The sequence below is a fragment of the Saccopteryx leptura genome, chromosome 9 (assembly GCF_036850995.1).
Source record: "Saccopteryx leptura isolate mSacLep1 chromosome 9, mSacLep1_pri_phased_curated, whole genome shotgun sequence".
Taxonomy (NCBI): Eukaryota; Metazoa; Chordata; class Mammalia; order Chiroptera; family Emballonuridae; genus Saccopteryx; species Saccopteryx leptura.
The window spans coordinates 45555446-45577978 of record NC_089511.1 but is presented as its reverse complement, the minus strand read 5'-3'; the positions used below and the strand labels follow the sequence as shown (position 1 = coordinate 45577978).

General features: G+C 48.0%; 2 protein-coding genes across 5 annotated transcripts in view; one reads left to right on the top strand and one right to left on the bottom strand.

The window, feature by feature from the left end:
- Window positions 1-4327, bottom strand: part of SAMD4B (sterile alpha motif domain containing 4B) — a 45670-nt gene extending 41343 nt beyond the window's left edge. For both annotated transcript variants that reach the window (XM_066348231.1, XM_066348232.1), the window contains exon 1: window positions 4171-4327. The gene's annotated coding sequence lies outside the window, so the exon portion shown is untranslated. The remainder of the gene's footprint in view (window positions 1-4170) is intronic.
- A 385-nt stretch (window positions 4328-4712) lies between these two features.
- Window positions 4713-17620, top strand: GMFG (glia maturation factor gamma). Of its 3 annotated transcripts, none has more exons than XM_066348244.1 (9): window positions 4713-5007; window positions 11589-11812; window positions 13175-13242; window positions 13613-13709; window positions 13830-13879; window positions 14638-14687; window positions 16600-16682; window positions 17141-17214; window positions 17433-17620. In XM_066348244.1, the coding sequence occupies exons 3-9, from the start codon at window positions 13240-13242 to the stop codon at window positions 17502-17504; spliced, it is 429 nt and encodes a 142-aa protein (XP_066204341.1). In that variant the 5' UTR covers window positions 4713-5007; window positions 11589-11812; window positions 13175-13239; the 3' UTR covers window positions 17505-17620. The 3 variants fall into 3 exon arrangements, with proteins under 3 accessions (XP_066204341.1, XP_066204340.1, XP_066204342.1); XM_066348243.1 differs by lacking the exon at window positions 4713-5007 and adding an exon at window positions 5058-5188; XM_066348245.1 differs by lacking the exons at window positions 4713-5007; window positions 13175-13242 and adding an exon at window positions 5058-5188.
- The last annotated feature ends 4913 nt before the right edge of the window (window positions 17621-22533 follow it).

Here is a 22533-nt window from a genome sequence, read left to right as displayed (position 1 = left end):
AAAACTCAGGACCACAGAAGTAACTTTTCCTAGGTCACAAAACTTGTAAATGATGATGAAGGATGCAAATCATGTCTGGCTTCAAAGTCTGCATATGTAACCACTTACACTACAATGCCCCATTGCTTACAAGCCTATCAGAACAGAAAATCCAACTCCCTGACTCCAGACATTATCATCTTGGGACAGACAGGGGCCAGAGAACTTCTATTTGTGCCACCTGCTCTCAATGTCATCCTTTATAAAATGAGAATAATTATAGTTTACCTATCTCATAGGTCCTGTGAATATGAGATGAGATAATACATGCAAAACACTCAAACAGTGACTGGCAAATAATAACTCAATAAACAGTAGTCATTACTGTTATTATTCTTTAGGTCACTAAAGTGCAGCTGGCAAATATAATACAGATGAAACAGATCTTCTTTCATCTCACCCTTTAGGAGAAGAGATGCATGGGTGACAGATGAGGACACTTTCTTGTCTTTGGCCCATTGCTGTTTCCTCTGCCTGAAAGGTTACTCATCATTGTTCTAACTCTTGTAGAACACCACCCAGCCCAAATACCACCTTTTCTATAAAGTATTTCCAGATAAAGTACTCTCCTCTAACTGGTGACTTTCCACAATATATTATTTGTACCTCATGTTCTTCCCTGTGTACCTGTTCAATCTCTTCGCTATACAGTACTGGGAGCTCCCTGAAGGCAGGCACCAGTATTTACCCTGTGCTCTGTTTCCTCTTCTTGACTGTAGAGAGAAAGAGAATCCCTTGGAGAAAGCTGAGAGCCCTGTGGAAGGCTGAGAGGCCAAGCAGAATGGGATGAGGCAGATCACCAGGAAAAGGACTTGGTGTAGCTTGGAATTAGGAGGAAGTACAAAAGAGAAGTGCCACAGGTAGAAGCAGCTGGGGTAGACAGCCTCTCCTCGGAGGAAAGGCAAAAGGTGTTGGGAAGAAAGAAGAGGAGAGGGAAGGAAGAAGTAGGAAAGTGTGTTGAACTTGAATGGGGAGTGAGATGTGAGAAACTCAGAGATTTCTAGCCAAACACAAGAAGAATTGCCATGTTCCAATGATAACTTACAGAGGGCAGATCCCACCTTGCTGGATTCAGAGAGGACCAACACACATCCCAGTAATTTTCCAAACTCCCCGTCCAGAGAGAGTGAGTGGATAACTACGTTAAAAACTACAAGGAAGAAGGTGAGTGTGCTCTAAGAAGTAAAATGAAGGGCCTCAGCAGTAATACACAGAGAATGGAGACTTGCAGGTGCCTATGTGGAGGACAGATGAATAATGACAAGAAATGGACATTTTTATTTGAGGAGGCAGTAATTTGAAGCAGAAGCACCAAAGACCAGGGATGGTGTGGACGAGTGGAGGGGAAGCCAGAAGGAAAAAGTGCTAAGGAAGATTTGAAAGGAAACCATTCAAAAGTAGAATTTGAAGTAATTGCTCAGATGGTGGGATAATCTTGTGAAAAAGCTAGAAGCATTTTGAAGAGAGTAAGGGGTTTTCTGGAGGATGGGTACATCACAAAGGAAAATGGGGGTGGGCAGTAGGGCACAGAGGCATCTTTTCGAGGCTTTCTGTGGGAAAAGGGAAATCTTCCTAGAAGGCAATGGTTCTCAAACTTGAGCATGCATGAGAATCACCAGGAGGTTTCTAAAAACAGACTGCTGGGCTTGACTCCCAGGTTTTCTGATTCAGTAGGTCTGGGGTGGGACCCAATAATTTGCATTTCTAACAAGATGCAGATGCAGCTAGTCCACACTTTGAGGGACCACACTTTGACGTCCACTAGCACAGGGGGAGAAATTTTTTAGTATGGAGACTCTTAAAGGGGAAAAGAAAGGTGAAGGCTTCTGAAAGAAAAAAGAGGGGAGTAACCAAGTAGTCTCTAAGGAGGGTGTTAGGGTCTCTCAATCTCTGAAGAGAGATTTATGACGATGGAACCTAAGAAAACTGGTCTGAGAGAAATGTCTCTAAAGATTGGGATTTCAAGAGGTGTAAGTGTCTCTCAAGAAACTTTTTATTGAAAGGTGCCATGAAGCCTCTTGGGAGGGTTGTCTGGAGGATGTTAGGGGGCTATGAACGGATACTAGGGGAAAGAGGCGCAAGAGGCGCAGATCTGCAAAGGAAGTTGATTTCAGAGGAGGAAAGAGAATGGAGGAGATGAGAGCATGTAAACAGGGTTTCTTTTTTTTGTGGCAGAGACAGAGAGAGTCAGAGAGAGAGGGACAGATAGGGACAGACAGGAAGGGAAAGAGATGAGAAACGTCAATTCTTCGTTGCGGCTCCTTAGTTGTTCATTGATTGCTTTCTCATATGCGCCTTGACCCGGGGGCTACAGCAGACTGAGTAACTCCTTGCTCAACCCAGCAACCTTGGGTCCAAGCTAGTGAGCTTTGCTCAAACCAGATGAACCTGTGCTCAAGCTGGCAACCTCGGGGTCTCGAACCTGGGTCCTCCGCATCCCAGTCCGATGCTCTATCCACTGTGCCACCGCCTGGTCAGGCTAAACAGGGTTTCTAAAAGAGGTAATTTTGATAAGGTCCTGAACAAGGTTTCTTGGGGATGTCAGAGGGGGATCTGAGGGAGAGTTCTGAGGAAGTCTTATGAAATGCTGGGGGCTGAGTTGATGAAGGGTAATTTTGAAGAAACTTCTCTAAAGGGTTTCTGGGGAGGTGTGGTCTTCTGAGAGCGATCTTAGATGCACTAGGGCAGGATGACAGAGGTCTTTTTAGGAACAATTCCTCTGAGAACTCAGATAGGAGAAACCCTGAAGTCCTCAAAACGGAATATGGAGAAGGTGGGTCTTCTGAGGGGAATGTGGAAATGTCCGAGTAGAGGGCTTTTCATAAAGAATCCAGGGATTTTTCTAAGAGCAGGAGTTCAGAGAGTTATTTTGAGGAAAGACTGGCAGTGGGGGTCTTTGCAGAGGGTTCTAGAGGATTTGAGGGACACTGCGAGGGAGAGTTCAGGGAGAAAAATGTCTAAGAAAAGTCTCTTAGTAGGACAGCAGGTCTCTCAAGGGGTTCTCGGGGGATGTTTGAAAGGTCTCTGGGAGGAACTTCAAGAACACATCTCAGGAGAACTCAAGGGGATTGCTGGGGTCTCTGAGAACATGTGAGATCTTGAAAAACTGCATCTGAGAAAGTTCGTGAAGGTCTTAGGGTTTACAGTGGTTGTGAGGAGGATGTTAGAAAGTTCACCTAAAAGTAGGTCTGGGGGAGAGGGGGTTATAGAGAGAGGCGATAAAGTAAAATTTTACAATTCAGAAGCAATTTTTGGAACACTGGGTGTGGATTACTGGGAAAAACTGGGATATACAAATAGGGTTTTGGAGAGGATTTTGGGACATGGAAGGATTTTTCATGGATTTCAAGGGAATCGCTGAGAAAGATTTTCAGAGCACATCAGGAACATTCTGAAGGATAGCGGGGGACAGGGGGTTCTGATATTTGGGGCTCTGAGTGGAAAATGTCCCAAACAATTTCTGGATGGGGGTAGGAGAGAGGGAAGTCGGGGAGGCTGTGGAGCTGTGCAAAGTGGGTCTCTGGGGGAGATTTGGGGAATGTCCAGGTCTGGAGGGGATGTGAGAGAGGCTCCGAGGGAGGTGTTGAAGGTTTCGGAGAGAGAAGACATCTGGCACATATTGCTAAAATATCCGAGGAGTGGCCTCGGGGAATATTTCTGGAAAAAGGAGAATGGGGATTTGCGACCAGAGCGGTATTCTCTAAGCTCGACTTCCAAGACCTGGGACAATCTTTGGAGAAGCCTGCGGGAATGGGAGGGGTGGGCTCCCAGGAAGACCTGGGACCGTCCGGGGGTGGGGTGGGATGGGGGTGACAGGGGGGTCTCTGAGGTTGCCGGAGACCGCTCTCCAAGGAGATGTCTTAGGTAGACGTGTGGGGTCGATCCCGAGGGTGTGAGGGGGAACTAGGAGGGAAGCTTCCGAAGCTTCATGTGAGAGCTATTCAGAGAACCAGTGTGGAGACCCTCAAGGGTCGGGACCCTCCAGGCCCGCGCTCCGCGCCTACCACTGCCCGCGGCTCGGGGGTCCCTGAGGGGGCGGGGCAGACCGCGCGGCCTGGGGCGCCCTAAGGTGAGCCCCGCGCGCCCCGACCCACCGCTGTCCCGGGCCGCCCGATCCTGCTTGCGACTCACCGCCTCTGCCGCTGCCGCCGCCGCCCCTCCGGCCTCCTCAGGCCACTGCCACCGTCGTCGGCCCCTCTACAGCCCGCGAGCTCCCTTCCCTCCTCCCGCACTGACCACCGCCGCCGCCACCGCCGCCGTCGCGCTGCGTCACCGCGCCGTGCGTCACCACCCCTGGCCCCGCCCTGACGGAGCTGCCGCGCGCCGGCATTAGTAGAAGCAGCAGTGACGAACCGCGCACCCGCCAACGGGCGGAGAGGACAGCGCAAAGGGCGGGCAGTGAACACGGAGGAAGGCAGGGTCCTAGCGGCAAGGGGACCGACGCGGGCTGGACAAGGCCAGGAGGCCCGCCTCTTGCTCGGTGGGATTGGTCGGTTGGGAGGTTGACGGGCAGACGTCTCGGAGGACGGCGAAGGGGCGGGGCGCGCGCAGCGTTGCCAAAGGCAACGGGCCGGGCGGAGCCCGGCATAGGGCCTCCCGTCCTGCAGGAGGCAGTCTCGTGCGGGTCTACCTCAGCGGCCTCGCGCTAAGTCACAATTCTTGATTCTGGCGTTCAGCCCGCTCCCGATCCCTCCGCGCACGGCCTGAGGCCTTGGCGAGGAAGGTGTCTGTTGGCTTTCAGGCTTCTGGAGTCTCCGCTTTCTCAGCTACACTCTTTGAGCCTGTTGCTTCCTTTCTCAGATGGAATAGAATTCAAAGAGACGAAGCATGTAAAGCTCTGGGCACAAAGGAAACCATCAATAAATGGGAATTGTTTCTCCGCTATTGTAATCTGTTCGTTCATTCTACAAACTTCCCTGGCTCGGGGTGAACTAAGCAAAGGGAGATCTTCGCTCTGAAGGCTCTCAGGTGACTGAGACGTGGCTTGTTAGAAGAACTCAGGAAATGCGATCGGGGTGGAGTGTAGAGTTCAAGGCAGGGAGTGGTGGGACAGGAACTGCAGCCAGATGTTCGGCAACTTGAGGGAGTTTGGACTTGTCCCTTGGGCACTAGGGAGAAGTGGAAAGGCTTCGAACTGGGAAGAGTCAAGGTGAGTTGGGGCTTTGGAAAGATGTCTCTGGCTTCTACTGCTCACAAAAATTAGGGGATATTTCAAAATGAATATGAAGCGATAAAATATCCCCTAATTTCTGTGAGCAGTATATATCGGAGGGAATAGAATTGGGGGCTGTGAGTCTAGGGAAGCAGTAGGGCTGTTAGAAGCGCGATTGCGCCAGAGTGGGACTGTGGGAAAGGGAGGAGGTATGGGTGGGAGAGAAGCCCAGGATGCTGAGTGAACTGGCTTGCTCTGGGACTGGCTGGATGCAGAGGAACATAGAGGGAAAAATCTAAGATAAGGCCCTTTGGCTGGGAGATTGGGAGTGGAGTTGGGGGTCTCCCTGAGAAGGAGACTCAGAAAAGATGCAGGTTCTGAAGATGCTGAGCTCAGTGTGGTCCACCCAGCAGCAGGGTTCAGGAGGCTGCACAACCCGTGTCCAGAGTTTAAGAGAGAAATTGGGGCTGGAAACCAAGATTTGAGGATTATCAAAGGTAGTCATTGAAGCTGTGGTAATTAATGACCTAGCCTGGGGAGGGTATGAGGTATGAATGGAGATAAGGGGACACTGAAGGTTTGAGTAAAAAAATCAAAGATTGAGAAGGAGCAGCAGAAAAAGGAAAATCAAGAAAGAATGTGGCATCCCAGATGCTATGAGGAAAGGCTGTTCCAAGCCAGGGTCGGAAGGCACAAACCCCATCATGCACTCCTCTATACTTTGAAGCAAGAACTTTCATACCACATAGAGCAGGGGTCCCCAGACTACGGCCCGTGGGCCGCATGTGACCCCCTGAGGCCATTTATCCGGCCCTCGCTGTACTTCCGGAAGGGGCACCTCTTTTTTTTTTTTTTTTCCTTTCCCGCATTTTTCTGAAGCTGGAAACGGGGAGGCAGTCAGACAGACTCCCACATGTGCTCGACTTGGATCCACCCGGCATGCCCACTAGGGGGCGATGCTCTGCCCATCTGGGGCGTTGCTCTGTCGCGACCAGAGCCATTCTAGCGCCTGAGGTGGAGGCCACGGAACCATCCTCAGCGCCCGGGCCATCTTTTGCTCCAATGGAGCCTTGGCTGCGGGAGGGGAAGAGAGAGACAGAGAGGAAGGAGAGGGGGAGGGGTGGAGAAGCAGATGGGCGCTTCTCCTGTGTGCCCTGGCCGGGAATCGAACCGGGGACTTCCACAAACTAGGCTGATGCTCTACCACTGAGCCAACCGGCCAGGGCCAAGGGGCACCTCTTTCATTGGTGGTCAGTGAGAGGAGCATAGTTCCCATTGAAATACTGGTCAGTTTGTTGATTTGAATTTACTTGTTCTTTATTTTAAATATTGTATTTGTTCCCGTTTTGGTTTTTACTTTAAAATAAGATATGTACAGTGTGCATAGGGATTTGTTCATAGTTTTTTTTTTTATAGTCCGGCCCTCCAACGGTCTGAGGGACAGTGAACTGGCCCCCTGTGTAAAAAGTTTGGGGACCCCTGAAATAGAGTGAGTGTGCTCCATAGATGCTGCTTCGTTTATTTTATTTTAAAAGATTTTGTTTATTGATTTTAGTAAGAGAGGGAGAGAAATCATAGTTGCTTCACTTAGTTTTGTTCATTGATTGCTTCTCTTATGTGCCTTGAATTGGCAAGCACGGGGTTTCAAACTGGTGACCTCAGTGTTCCAGGTCAATGCTCTATCCACTGTGCCACCACTGGTCAGGCTCCACTTTATTTACTCATTCAATAATATTTCTTGGCCCTGGCCTGTTGGCTCAATGGATAGAGCATTGGCCTGGTGTGTAGATATCCCCATTTTGATCCCCAATCAGGGCACACATGAAAAAAGACCATCTGCTTCTCTTCCCCTCCTTTTCCCCCTTTTCTCTCTCTTCCCCTCTCACAACCAGTGGCTCAATTGGTTCAAGCATTGGCCCCAGATGCTGAGGAGAGCTAGGTTGGTCCTAGCACCAGCCTCAGGCACTAAAAATAGCTCAGTTGATTCAAGCATTGGCCCCAGACTGGGTGGCCAGGTGGATCCTAGTTGGGGCACATGTGCATATCTGTCTCTCTATCTCCCCTCCTTTCACTTAAAAAAATTCTTATGGTCTGACCACTGGTCAGGTCGCTGGTTTGAAACCCTGAGGTTGCCAACTTGAGCTCAGGGTCGCTGCTTTGAGTGCAGGATCATTGACATGATTTCAAGGTTGCTGCCTTCAAGCCCAAGGTTACTGGTTGGCTTGAGCCCAAGGTCACTGGCTTGAGCAAGGGGTCACTGGCTTGGCTTGAGGCCCCCCCCATCAAGGCACATATGAGAAGCAATCAATAAACAACTAAAATGACAACTATGAGTTGATGCTTTTTATTTCTCTTCTCCCTCTTCCTCTCCCTTCCTGTCTGTCTCTCTTTCTCTTTCTCTGCCTCTCTTTCTCAAATAAATAAATAAATAAATAAATAAATAATATTTCTTATGTACCTAATCTGTGCCATGCATGCTCTAAGTGTTAGACTTTCAACAGTGAACAAGGGAGACAACCATATCTTGTTTTCAGGACGCCTACATTCTGATTGGGGGGTGGGCGGGCAAAAATAAGAAATAAAAACAATGTAACTTGGTGATAAGCAATATGGAGAAAAATAAAGCAAGCTGAAGGGATGAAGAAATGGGGCCAGTACTCTTAGATGGCAAAAGGCCTTTCTCATCAAGTGAGGGTTGAACAAATATGTGGAGGAATTAAGGGATGAACTATGGGAAGAGGATTCCTGAAAGAGGGAATGGGAAGCACAAAGGCCCAGGGACAGGATCCTTCACAGAACCACAAAGAGGCTAACACAGCTGGAGTGAGCAAAGAGGAGATTAGTGGAAGACAAGGTCCAAAAGGTAATGGAGAAGGGGTCATGGTAGATAATTTAATTCTAAAGGCCACTGTAAGAACTTTTGCTTTTGTCTCAATAATATGAGAATCATGGGAGGGTTTTGAAAGAGGATGTATGTCATCTAACTTGGGTTTTATTAGGATCTCTAATAGTCCTATGAAGAATAGAGTGTAGGCCCTGGCCGGTTGGCTCAGTGGTAGAGCGTCGGCCTGGCATGCAGAAGTCCCGGGTTCGATTCCCGGCCAGGGCACACAGGAGAGGCGCCCATTTGCTTCTCCACCCCTCCCCCTCTCCTTCCTCTCTGTCTCTCTCTTCTCCTCCCGCAGCCGAGGCTCCACTGGAGCAAAGATGGCCTGGGCGCTGGGGATGGCTCCTCGGCCTCTGCCCCAGGTGCTAGAGTGGCTCTGGTCGCAACAGAGCGATGGAGGGGCAGAGCATCGCCCCCTGGTGGGCAGAGCATCGCCCCCTGGTGGGCAGAGCGTCGCCCCCTGGTGGGCGTGCCGGGTGGATCCCGGTCAGGTGCATGCGGGAGTCTGTCTGTCTCTCCCCGTTTCCAGCTTCAGAAAAATACAGAAAAAAAAAAAAAAGAATGGAGTGTGTGGGGAGATGTTCAGGGAAACAGAACAGAGAGAGTGGAGAGAGGAGAAAGTGTGCAGGTTCTGGTTATATTTAGAAAGAAGGTCTGAGCTGACAAGTTCTAACACATTTTGTCAGAGGAGAGAGAAAGGTCAAGGATAACTCCAAGAAATCCAGATGGAGGTGTCAGATTGGCCACTGGATGTAACAGTCTAGAGCAGCGGTTCTCAAACTTTTTGAAGTTGGGGTACATTTAAAATTCTACAAATAATTGTAGGCGCACTATATACAAATTTCTGAGAAATATGTTATAATAATTAAGTCAAATATTAAAGAAAAATATAAAGTCCAAGCGTGCTTTTAGGGTAATTAAACAAAATAAATATGACAAAATTAAATTTATTCTGACATTAAAAAACATTTTGTTACATTTTTTGAGTTATGCGTTTTAGAATTCGTAAAAAGGGGTTAAAAAATTTAAAAACAACAAAAAAGTTATCTTTTTATATATATAGATACATTCTTAGTAAGATTTAGTAAATTCGGCAGGTCCCAGCACGAATGTGTTAAGTTTTTTGATTCTTGTGTTTATGAGAAACATGAGCCTGATGTGTCCTAGCGATTTCTTCAATGTTTGGGCATATATTTGAAAGGCAAACTCTCATTTCCTCGTTAATACATTGAAGAATTCCTCTCTTTTTACTCTTAATTGTGTTGAGTGCAGAAAACCCCCACCATACATATCATCTTAACTTTACACCAAGCAAAGGGTAGAAGAAACTTGCCTCCAGTCTTTCCGGGGAACATGGGGGTAGTGTAAACAATCCAGCACCACAGCTTAACAGCCTTTTGCAACCTAATCAGGCAAGTGAGGTGGGGGGGTTGGGCAGACTGTCAGCTTACAGCCAATTCCCCACACCTCTGTCCCCCAAAAATCTAAACTCCAAAAACCCTGTTGGTTTTTTGGTCCCCAACAGGCACATATTTCTCTGGAATAGCATAGGCGCACCTGGAAATCTTCTAGGGCGCACCAGTACACCCTGGCGCACACTTTGAGAACCATTGGTCTAGAGTTTAGGGAATCACCCACCTGGAGAAATAATGAAGATAAGCCCTTTGAAAGGCAAGAGATTGATGACAGAATGTGATCAATCAGGGACAGAAGAAGGCAGATGGAAAAGAGAAGGGGGCCAAGGATTAATCCCTAGGACACCCCATTGTCAAAAGGAGAAGAAGTCAGAGGAGTGGGAGGAAAACCTGGTGAGGATGGTGTCCTGAAAGCCAAGTGAGAAAAGTGTATCAGAGCTCAGGGAGCGACGGATGGTGTAAGGTGAAGAATGAGAATTGATTATAAGGTCTGGCACCATACAGGTCATTGGAGGCCCTGTCAGTGGAGAAGGGCAGGAATGAGAGTCTGCTGGGTGAGAGTAGAAGAAAAAATCTGGAGGAAAAATTGGAGGTAGCAAGTGTAAATGATGCTTTCAAGAAGTTTTGCTGAAAAGGGAAGATAATGAATGGGCAGTGGCTGGGCAGAAGTTAGGCTTTTTGGTTTTTAAGATGTAAGAAATAACACTGTCTATATGAGGGAAAGATTCGGCAGAGATGGGAACATGAATGACGCAGGAAGACGGGGAATAGCTGCAGCTATGCCCTTAAGCAGGTGATGAGGTGGGATCTAGTGCGGAGTAGTGGGGGACAAGAAAGGCTTTTCCACACTGTGGAGGAAAGCCAACTGTTACGGGGCAGGGATCTGTAAAAATTCTTTTTTTTTTTTTTTTGCTTGTATTTTCTCACTGAAATACATAGAGTTTTCCTATAAATTGCTTTTTTATTTTAGAGAAAGGGGAAAGAGAGAGAGAGAAGAAGGGACAGACAGGAACAGACAAGCTGGAAGGGAGAGAGCTGAGAAGCATCAATTAATTGTTCATTGCGGCATTTTAGTTGTTCATTGATTGCTTTCTCATATGTGCCTTGATTGGGGGTCTCCAGCAGAGCGAATGATCCCTTGCTCAAGCCAGTGACTTTGGGTTTCAAGCCGGCGACCATGGGGTCATGTCTATGATCCCATGCTCAAGCTGGCAACCCCGCGCTCAAGCTGGTGAGCCTGTGCTCGAGCCATATGAGCCCTCACTCAAGCTGGTGACCTCGGGATTTCGAACCTGGGTCCTCAGCATCCCAGGCCAGTGCTCTATCCACTCTGCCACCACCTGGTCAGGCTAAATTGCTTCTTTTTCACTTCTCTTTTATATGACAATTAGAATATTATATTGACTTAAAAATGTATGTGTATAAGTAGGATGCATTATCTAGGAATTTCATTTCTAGATGGGACAGGAAGCAATACAAAACATTTTTAAAAAATTTTTTAAAAGATGTTATTTATTGACTTATTTATTGTGACAGAAACAGAGTCAGAGAGAGGGACAGATAGGGACAGACAGACAGGAAGGGAGATAGATAAGAAGCATCAGTTCTTCATTGCAGCACCTTAGTTGTTCATTGATTGCTTTCTCATATGTGCCTTGATGGGGGTTGGGGGTTGGGGAGGCTAGAGCAGAGTGAGTGACCCCTTGCTCAAACCAGCAACCTTGGGCTCAAGCCAGTGACCTTGGGTCATGTCTATGATCCCATGCTCAAGCCAGTGACCCCACGCTCAAGCTGGTGAGCCCGCACTCAAACTGGCAATCTTGGGGTTTTGAACCTGGGTCCTCTGTGTCCCAGTTTGATACTCTATCCACTGCCCCACCGCCTGGTCAGGCTTTATTGACTTTTTTCGAAAGGGGAGAGAGAGAGAAAGGTTGTGGGGGAGGAGCAGGAAGCATAAACTTATTGTTGCCTTTTTTTTTGAGAGAGAGAGAAAGAGTGAGCTAGAGAGATAGGAAGGGTTACAGATGAGAAGCATGAATTCGTAGTTATGGCACTTTAATTGTTTATTGATTGCTTCTCATATATGCCTTTATAGGAGCTCCAGCCACACCAGTGAACCCTTGCTGAAGACAGTGACCTTGGGCTTCAAGCCAGCAAGCGACCTTTCGGTTCAAGGCAACAACCATAGGATCATGTCAATGATCCCACACTCAAATTAGCAACCCCACGCTCAAGCTGGTGAGCCTGCACTCAGGCCAAATGAGCCTGCACTCAAACCAGAGACCTTGAGATTTTGAACCTGGGACCTCAGCATTCCAGGTTAGTGCTCTATCCACTATTCCACCACAGGTCAGGTCAGGCAGTTCTTTTTTTTTTTTTTTTTTATTCAGTGGGAGGAGGGGAGGCAGACAGACTCACGCATGCTCCCTGACTGGGATCCACTTGGAAAGCCCACTAGGGGCCAATTCTTTGCCCATCTGGGGCATTGCTCTGTTGCTCAGCATCTGAGATCTTCTTAGTGCTTGAGGTGGAAGCCATGGAGCCATCCTCAGCACCCAGAGCCAACTCACTCTAATCGAGCCATGACTGCAGGAGGGGAAGGAGAGAAAGAGAGAGAGAAAGAAAGAAGCAAGAGGGGGAGGGTTGGAGAAGAAGATGGTCACTTCTCCTGTGTGCCCTGACTGGGAATTGAGCCTGGGGCTTCCATACCCCAGGCCAATGCTCTACCACTGAGTCAACCAGCTAGGGCCCAAAATGTTCTTTTTTTCCCTCTAATTTTGTTGTTGTTTATTTATTTATTTATTTATTTTACAGAGAGAGAGAGAGAGAGGGTCAGAGAGAGGGATAGATAGGGACAGACAGGAACGAAGAGATGAGAAGCATCAATCATTAGTTTTTTCGTTGCGACACCTTAGTTGTTCATTGATTGCTTTCTCATATGTGCCTTGACCGTGGGCCTTCAGCAGACCGAGTAGCCCCTTGCTTGAGCCAGTGACCTTGGGTCCAAGCTGGTGAGCTTTGCTCAAACCAGACAAGCCCACGCTCAAGCTGGCGACCTTGGGGTCTCGAACCTGGGTCCTTCTGCATCCCAGTCTGATGCTCTACCCACTGCGCCACTGCCTGGTCAGGCCCAAAATGTTCTTAATGAAAAGGGAGGTACTAGTCTGACACAAATGAACACCATTGCTGTAGGGCCCATTAGAAAGCCCATGAGGCTGAATAACTTCAGGAAATAATTCACCATTACCCAGCTGCTGGGGTGTCTTCTTTCTCTCTATTTCCGCATCAACATAATAGGTGACAGTTTGACAACTCTGGAATTAAAATAATCTACATGGGGAAAATCCAGGAAGGCTTCCTGAAGGAGGGAAAGGGCTAAAGAGCTCATTATTATCTTCTGTGTCTTGAGCATGCTCACCATGCTGGGAGACATATGAAGCTATTTTGTCCTTAAAATCATCCTGAAGCAGAGGGGTGAAGTTACTTAGCCATGGTCACACAACAAGGCAGCATTTGAACCCCAGTCTAGGTGATTGCAAAGGCTGGGAGGTCCTGGCAGATGAGGGGAAGGAAGGAGGGGGAGGAGTCCTCAGCAACAGTTGTCCCAGAATGGGCATAAACAGGATGTGGTGTTGGACGAAACCTTTCTCCTACCCTACACCCCACCCCCCTTTCCCCCAGTCCTGGTCCCCACCCGTAGAAGACAGCGGAACTGAGAAAAGAAGAGGCCTGTGGACAGAAAAGTCATGGTCAGGGGGCCAGGGGTCGTTTGGTGTGGGTCTGGGGCTGGGAGGGTGCCTGGGTGAAGGTCAGGCTGGGGGGTTGGGTCAGGGACCGGGAAGGGGAATCTCACTGGGGCAAAGGACCAGGCTGGGGGAAGAGATGGTGGTTCCGGGTTTAGCCCCAGGCTAGCAGATCCCTGGGTCTCCTTGAGTGCTGCCCAAGGACACCTACTGGAGGGCTGGAGCCCAGCCCCTGTTCCTCAACCCAAGTGTGCGCTCTGGGGAGGGGCAGCATCTACATTAGTAGATGGAGAAACTGAGGCTTGGGCAGGGGGCAGGACGAAGGGGGCAGGGGCTGAAGCCAGGCCGGTTCAGTTCTTTCTGGGCTCCACTGCAGTCCGACTCTCTAGTGGTGTGTGAGGTGGACCCAGAGCTGAAGGAAAAGCTGAGGAAATTCCGCTTTCGAAAAGAGACAGACAATGCAGCCATAATAAGTGAGTGTCATTTTTTCCCTGTGGAAGGATGGGAGGGGAGTGGGGACAAGCCGGGAGGTCCGGGCTAGAGTCACTGAGTTAGAAGGGGCTTCCTAACCTCTGTGTGCCCTCCCTCCCTAGTGAAGGTGGACAAAGACCGGCAGATGGTGGTGCTGGAGGAAGAATTTCAGGTGAGAAGCTAGAGTGAATGGGACCTCCAAGAAGTACCAGGTGGGACTGGGAGACCCAAGGGTCTGGAACGGATACTAAGAGCCTGGCATTGGGAAAGAAAGACCTAGAGGTCGAGTCACATCTGTGAAATGGAGATAACAGTACCGATTTGTAGATTCAATGATTTAATATTTGTCATGAGTTTAGAAGAAGGCCTGACATATAGTGTATGCTCAATAAAATGATAATGATAATGATGATAATAATACTTTATTGATACTTAAATGAAAAAATTTCCAGATAAACTAACAAAAAGCTAGCAGAAATCCTTTATAAAAAGGTAGGCCTCACCCTCTCTTGGCCTCACTATCTTAATCAGTAACATGGGGATGACAACAAGGTTTACTTCATAATATTGTGGTAAGGATTTAGGAGGACAGCTATGGAGACAGGCTGGAGCTGTTTGACAGGGTTGTTTGACAGGTTAGGATCTAGGCTCCCTCAGATCTTCTGAAAGGAAGTATAGTGAAGTGGTTATGATTTAAACCCAGAGTCAAATCTGAACTCTTCTGCCCAGAGTTGCTGTGCAATTTTGAGCAAGTGTCTTAACACCTCTGGGCCTCAGCTTGTTCACTTGTAAAGTAGGAATAATAATAGGACCTACTCCACAGGGCTATAGGAGAGCTCGTGTGTTACTTAGATCAGTGCCTTGGCCTATAGTAAATGCTTGCTTAATGGCATTATCTTCTTCTTTCCTGGTCCTCCCCACCTTCACCAGAACATTTCTCCAGAGGAATTAAAAATGGAGTTGCCAGAGAGACAGCCAAGGTATCCTGGGGGAAGGAATGGGAGGCTCCGGCTGTCGGGAGTGGGGTGTTGATGGAGGTGGAGATTGAGGGAGTGCTTGTGTTCTAGTCCTGTTCATGGGCTTGGGCTCTCTGTGTTTGAGACCAAGAGTTCTTTTTTTTTTCTTTTTTTTTTTTTTTTGTATTTTTCTGAAGCTGGAAACGGGGAGAGACAGTCAGACAGACTCCCGCATGCGCCCGACCGGGATCCACCCGGCATGCCCACCAAAGGCGACGCTCTGCCCACCAGGGGGCGATGCTCTGCCCCTCCGGGGTGTCACTCTGCCACCACCAGAGCCACTCTGGCGCCTGGGGCAGAGGCCAAGGAGCCATCCCCAGCGCCCGGGCCATCTTTGCTCCAATGGAGCCTTGGCTGCGGGAGGGGAAGAGAGAGACAGAGAGGAAGGAGGGGTGGTGGAGAAGCAAATGGGCGCTTCTCCTATGTGCCCTGGCCGGAAATCGAACCCGGGTCCCCCGCACGCCAGGCCAACGCTCTACCGCTGAGCCAACCTGCCAGGGTGAGACCAAGAGTTCTTATCCTCAGACTTTTTGTACAGTATACTAATATTTTATTGCAGAATTTTATACTGATAATCATATGTAACATTAGAATTTGCTCTTTTAAAATACAAACTGTATCAGGTTTTGGTCTTAACATTGCACTTGCTTCATTAAATTATTTTTCTTCTTTTTTTTTAATGTTGAGGAATATTTCAGGTAACAAAGACATTGACATTTAACGATTGGGGAGAATCCTGTGTGAAGCCACATGAGCCATGTACTTTTTGTGTGTGGAAAAGCTCTTTGACACTTCTATGATAGCCGGTCTGTTTGGATTTTCCATCTTGCCTAGTAAATTTTGGGTGCCTGAGGATTTTAAGCCTCCATCCCAACCAGAACCAGCTTCCTGGGTGTCTGACAAGTATAGTCTCACAGGGCCTCATACCCAGAAGGGAGCCTCGAATGTGGGGTGTAATGGTCTATGGCTGCCTAATGTCTGAAAATAGTTTTATCTTTTTTTTTTTATTTTTAGTTTTATCTTTTAATTTGTGTTTTATATGAAGTCTTCTGGGACAATAGAGTGTATGCTTGAGCTTGGAGCCTCTCTTGGAGGTGGGACTGCTGGAGCCCTGGATGGGCTATAACATTTGAACTGTTGATTGCATTGTGTTCCTATCACCCAAAGTCAAATCATTTATGTATTTATTTATTTATTTATGGCAGAGACAGAGAGGGACACATAGGGACAGACAGAAGGGAGACAAGAAGGGAGAGAGATGAGAAGCATCAGTTTTTCGTTGAAGCTCCTTAGTTGTTCATTGATTGATTTCTCATTATGTGCCTTGACCAGGGGGCTACAGCAGACCGAGTGACCCCTTGCTCAAGCCAGCAACGTTTGGCTCAAGCTTGTGAGCCTTGCTCAAACCAGATGAGCCCACGCTCAAGCTGGCGATCTCGGGGTCTCAAACCTGGGTCCTCCAGATCCCAGTCTGACGCTCTATCCTCTGTGCCACCGCCTGGTCAGGCTCAAATAATTTATTATTTCATTTATTGACTTTAGAGAGAGAGAGGAAGGGAGAGAGAGGCAGAAACATTGATTTGTTGTTTTAATCATTCATGCATTCATTGGTTGATTCTTGTATGTGCCCAGATGGGATCAAACCTGTAACCTTGGCATATGGAGACAATGCCCTAACCAACTCAGCTGTCCGACCAGGGCTATTATTGTTATTTTAAATCATTTATTGTGTCTGAGACCAGTACCTTCAGTCTCAATTGTTAACCCTAGGTTCTCAGATTCAGGCAAGATATCAAGGTTATAGACTCAGATATTGGGCATTGGGCTTGGGCTCCAGGATGAAGTCCTGAGTTTGAATTACCTTTCACTTGTGTAGGTTCGTGGTGTACAGCTACAAGTACATGCATGCAGACGGCCGAGTGTCCTACCCCTTGTGTTTCATCTTCTCCAGCCCTGTGGGTGAGAGAGACAGCCCTACCCATCCTTAGTACAGGGTCTTAGATTCTGTGTGTGTGGGATGTGTAAGTGTGTGTTTGTGGGTGTAGATGTGAGGAGTGTTTGTGTGACTTGGCAAGTACGTGCATGGGTGGCATGTGTGGCTGTGAGTTCTGAGAGGGCAGTGGGGTGGAAGTTGGAGGCTTAGATTCCTCAAGAGTCTGCCCATCCTCCTCAGTCCTGAGAAAAAGTGTAAGTAAACCCACTTTTTTCTTTTACCTAGAAACTCCTGTCTGGCCCATAAACCATCTCCAGGGACCTTCAGAATAACTTCATGCCCCAAGACAAAACTGGAAACTGGGACTTTTTAGAACAGCTCCTAGGACCCTTAGAAAACTCCAGGGCCTGCAGGGCATTATTGGAGCCTTAGAGAACACCCTAGGATCCCCTAGTTATGCACCCTTCTCCCCTTTTCCATGCAGGCTGCAAGCCCGAACAACAAATGATGTATGCAGGGAGTAAAAACAGACTGGTACAGACGGCAGAACTCACAAAGGTCTGGGCCTGTGCTGAGACTCCCCGTGTTAGGGAGGAGGGGTCTGGTATTCTGGGCTCCTGAGTCTGAGGGAGGTGGAGGTTGGAGGGCTGGGTTCTTGGGTCTGAGGGAGAAGGAGTCTAGGAATCTGGACTTCTGGTATGAGGAAGGAAGGAGTCGGAGTCCTTGCTTTCTCAGTTCCTGAGTGGAAAATAATATTGAAAACTCTCCCTGGCCAGGTGTTTGAAATCCGCACTACTGATGACCTTACTGAGGCCTGGCTCCAAGAGAAGTTGTCTTTCTTTCGTTGACGTCTGGGTTGGGGATCTAAATTCCTGATGTCTGAGTCCCCAAAAGAAGTGGGGACTGGGACTCCTAGGACCTGTACATTCGAGACCCTGAAGAAATTAAAATGCACAAACTCAGACATCCTCTCTTGTGGTCCAGTTTCTGTTTCTCATTGTGGGCGCTAGCTGACAGTGCCTGCACTACCAGCCTTGGGCCAGCAGAGGGCAGGCAGACCAAGTGGATGCCTGCTGAATTCTGGGAGGAAAGGAGGATGCCTGTGCTTTGAAAGAAGCCTGTGGTGTTTCTTAGTGGGTATGGGGGAGGCCTGGTCTCTTGGAGGAATTGGGGAATATTTGAATCCATGGAGAAGCCACTCCAAAGGGGAATAAGGTTACCCGGGTCCCACAGAGTAAAGGAGGCTGTTTTCCCCCCTCCCATCCCATACCAGATCTCAGGGCTAGCAGGCATTAGCTTGCACTGAATGCTACTTTTTTCAGTGAGGTTCTAGGCAGAAAGAATTCAAAGGCAAAAAAGTTGTTGAAAGATCAAACATAATTGCTTCAGGGGCTCAGAAGTTGTTAGGGTGGGTGGTTTGTGTGGTTGGGCAGACCTGAGGCCCTAGGACTGGGAAAGGCAAAGAGGATGCAGGATCTTTAGTGGACCCCTGAGGGGCATGAGGTTGAGGGGACATCCTACACATCCCTGTCTGGAGATTCTTCTCTCTTCTGGCATCTCTGGGCATCAGACTCCCTCAGGCTCTTTGTTTCTGTCTCTTAAGGACATTTATTGAACACCAACAATGTACCAGGTTCTGAAAATTCTAAGATGGGTCAGTCTTTATAGATATAAATCACTTTTTCTGTCTGTTTGCTTTTTCTCCATGTCCCAGCTCTTCTCTCAGTCCCCAGATTCAGGGACCTGGGAGTCCCCACCCCCCTTTCCAGGTACCCCTGTGGAGAGGTGGCTGTTTCCATGGTAACAACAGCACTCTACCTTGATCCTGGGCTGCCCCTCCCCAGCTTCAACCTTCCCCTGCCCTTCCATTCAGAACACATCATCCCCTCAACACCTCACTCTGTCCATCCATTATCCCCTTATTCTCAACCAGGAAAAGCCCTTGCATGAGGGGTTCAGAATAGAATCACTCTACATTGGGCCAGAGAAATTCCCCCTGCTCTCAAGTTTCTGCGGGGGATGGCTAAGTGGGGGTGGGCTGAGCTCTTCTCCTCCGACTCCTGTCCTGGTGCCCTACCTCATCTCTCTGCCAAACACATCTCTATCCCTCCCTCTGATCACAGCCTGAGTTCCTGATGGCTAGAGATGGAAGAGGAGGAGGGCTGGGGATAGGAGAGGTCATTCAATTAAGAGGTCAAGCAACTCCTGGCCTGCAGAAGTCAGAAAGGCAAAAGGAATTGTTCAGGGTTGTGCACTTACATGATCAAATTGATAATAGCTAACCCTCTGATTGAGGGCTTCCTATGTGCCAAGTACTTCTATAAGCGTTTTATAAGTATTAACTCACTTGATCATTACGTTATCCCATGAAGACGGTACATTATCCTGAATTTGAGGATGCACTGACTTCTGGTGGTGCAGTGGATAAAGCGTCGACCTGGGAACACTGAGGTTGCCGGTTCAAAACCCTGCACTTGTCTGGTCAAGGCATATATGGGAGTTGATGCTTCCTGCTCCTCCCCCCCTTTCTCTCTCTCTCTCTCTCCCTCCCTCCCTCCCTCCTTTCTAAAATGAATAAAAAAAATAAATAAATAAAATTAAAAAAAAAAAAAGAATTTGAGGATGCAGAAACAGGTACAGAAACTAAAAATGGTTGCCTGAAGTCCCACAGCTAGAATTCTGTAGAGTTAGAACTTTAACCCAATGCTATTCTCTAGCCAATGGCCACTCTCTCTCCTAGGCTGGGGATTTAGAGAAACTGTCTCCTCCTCCTCCTTTCCTCTTCCTCCTCTCCCTCCCACCTCTCCCTCCTCCTCCCCAATTGTTGAACTTCTGTCTGCAGGTTTATGATTGCAAACAATTCAATCAGAATGAGGCAAGTACAAGGAGTTGCCCAATCAGGAACAGGGAGTTTGGAAAGGCAGGACAAATCAGTAAGTGACTCTGAGGGGCAACTCAGGAAGAGTAGGTTTGGCTAGAGGGAATTATGGAGAGACCAATGAGAGAAGCTAGAACAGAATACACTATCCAATGAACAGTCAGCACAATGGGGTGTGGCTTTGGTTTGGGGCCACTCCTTCCAGGGGTGGTACAAACTAGGAACTGCCTCCTCTCTTTCTACAAACTTCCCCTCTCGGCTTTCACAGATCTAGGCTCCCTAATTTTTCAATCCTGGTCCTAGGTTTTCCTGGGTACCTCTCCCAGCTAACCTAGAATGTAAGCAGGGCTTAGACTGGAGAGGTGGAGACTGGGTTTTAGGGAGAGCTGAGAATAAGAACCCAGACTAGGCATGAGGGGCCAGTGTCTAGGCTGAGAACTAGCTAGCTGCTTATACTCCTAAGATAGAGGAGTGGGGCTTAGACTTGCAGTAGGGGCACAGCTGACAGAATACAGGCCCTGGCCAGGTGGTTCAGTGGATACAGCATCGTCCCAGCCACACCAAGGTTGTGGGTTGGGTCCCTGGTCAGGGCCCATATGAAACACAACCAAAAAGTGTACAACTAAATGGAACAACTAAGTGGAACAGTGAGTTGATGCTTCTCTTTCCTCTCTCTTACTCTCTTCCTCCCTTCCCCCCATCTTGCCTCTCTCTCCCTTCCCTTCTCTCAAATCAATGGAAAAATTAAAAAGAAGTCAGAATACATATTATATACTTGAGGGTGGTATCTAGGTGTGAGGCTTACACTTTGGGGATGGGATCTAGAATTGAGGGGCTTTGCTTAGGTCAGATAAGGCTGGAGTTTTTGCTTTAGGGTGGAGACTTAGAAACGTGGGGTGGGAGTGGGAGGCACTAAATTTTAGAAGAATGAGATAGGTCTAGGGCAGAAATTAAGGCCCTAGGAAAATAATCACACTATCTACTTCCACCTGTTGGCCTCTTTTTTCAGGCCAACTCACACTCCCTGACCTTATGGGGCATACACGAGCTGTTGGCTTATACCCTTTTCCTTCTAGTGACCTCGGGCTAGTAGCATATGTGTTATTCCTGAGGGTGGTCTCTACAGTGAGTCTGTAGTGGACCTAGATCCTAGGTACTCTCCAAGGGGCATTCAAGAACACATGTTTACTGAACATCTACTTGGGTCAAATGGTCTTCTAAACACTGGAGAAAATTGGTGCCCATGCCACTTTCCTCAGAAGGCTTATATTTCAATGACTAGACAGTAAGCAATAAACAAGTAAACAATAAAAAGATAAGTAAGCAAACGAGATTATTACCAAGTGAAAGTGCTATGAGGTAAATCAGTGGAAGTGATGTGATAGACATGGAGGGACCTGGTGGGGCTATTTTCTGTTTCCTCTTTAGTCTCTAGAAGAGTCCTCCTGCTCCCCCCTCCCCCGCCAACATTATTTTAAAACATTTCTAACATGCAGCAAAGTCAAAATAATTTTTACAGTGAATACCCAATTATCTACTACCTAGATTCCACTATTAATGTTTTACTGCATTTGCTTTATCACATATCCATCCATCAACCCATCCTATTTTGTATGTATTTCAAAGTAATTTGCAGACATCAGGACCATTGATGGGGGTGGTGTAAACTGAAGGTGGGAAAGGAAAGTCTCTCTGAAGAGATTACATCTGAATTGATGTGTCCAAAGAAGGATTGAGCCATGAAAGGGGAAAAACTGCGAGCTGGTGTGTTGAGGGAAAGACAAGTCATTATGGAGGCTGAAGGCAAGAATGATCAGGGATGAGGACAAGAGCTCACAGGGCCAGATGTGCTCTGTGAGTGTGGCTGCCTCTGCCTGGGTGCAGGCTCTTCGTTTCTCATTTCTGTGTATCTCTGTCTTTCTTATTATCTTTCTTCTCACCCTCTCCTTTTCCACCTCAGACCTGCTCTCACCCTCTTTCGCCTTAATCTCTATCCTGTTCTGCCACATACTCTGCGTGTGGCCTTAGGCAAGTGACTAGGCCTTTCTGAGGCTAATTTTTCTTTTCTGTAAAATGGAAAAAGTAATGACACCACCTCATCTGGTTGGTATGAAGAGTGAATGGAGCCTTAGAACCATTCCTGGAATGAGTAGTGCTGGATGTGTGTTCACTTTTGCTGTTGTTACAATTCTCCTACTTCGGTTTTCCCTGCCCTGGGCCTCCATGCCCTGGCAGGTAGCACCTGGAACCAGGGAAGGAGATGGAATCTGGAAACCGGTGTGTGTGGGGGATTGTGAGTGTCTCTGGGTGGGGGGTGGTGCATCTAATGGTTGTGAGTGGCATCAAGGTTCACTAGAGGAAGGCTCTGCAGAGGTGCCTTTGATCTGAAGGGAAAAGAAAAATTCAGGAAAGGGGTTTGGGGGAGGACCTTGATACAGTGGGATCCAAAATGGAAAGGGCTTGAGCCTCCAGGGATCTGGTGAATTGCAATAAGACAGATTTTGAGGTGAGGCTTTACTGGGTTTGGTGGCACCTCTCAGAAAGAGGTGAAGAGTGGACTGGGATACTCAGTGGGATTTGGAAAAGGGATGATGGGGTCATTGGGTAGGAGTCAGGCTAAGGAGTCTGAACAAGGAAGGAGCAAGGAATCCTGGACTCCACTGAAGTCACAGGGAAAGGTAAGGTTGGTTCTATAGGGTCCAAGAGAGAAAACAGGAGCAGGAAGGGTGCAGGGTCCTCATGAGGATAGGACTGTGGGAAGAATGGGAAAGAATCTGGGGCGAGTCAAGAGTTCTGGAAATCAAAGGGTACCTTGGAGGGGAGGATGGTCGATAATGGGGAAAGTTTAGGGTTTTCTATGGGAACAAGAAACATATTTGAGCCCCCTAGAAATTATACAGTCTGGAATCCCTTTTGGGGTTCAGGAAATGATTTGAGGTCCCAGAGGTTGGCTGGGGGTCCCTGGGGAGTGGGATATGGTTAGTGATTTGGGGTGGCTG

Bases quoted from the DNA above. Each gene is read 5' to 3' on its own strand.
- GMFG (XM_066348244.1), top strand. The intron at 16,683-17,140 runs GTGAGAGAGACA...TTTTCCATGCAG, and splicing joins CATCTTCTCCAGCCCTGTGG to GCTGCAAGCCCGAACAACAA. The intron at 17,215-17,432 runs GTCTGGGCCTGT...CTCCCTGGCCAG, and splicing joins AGACGGCAGAACTCACAAAG to GTGTTTGAAATCCGCACTAC.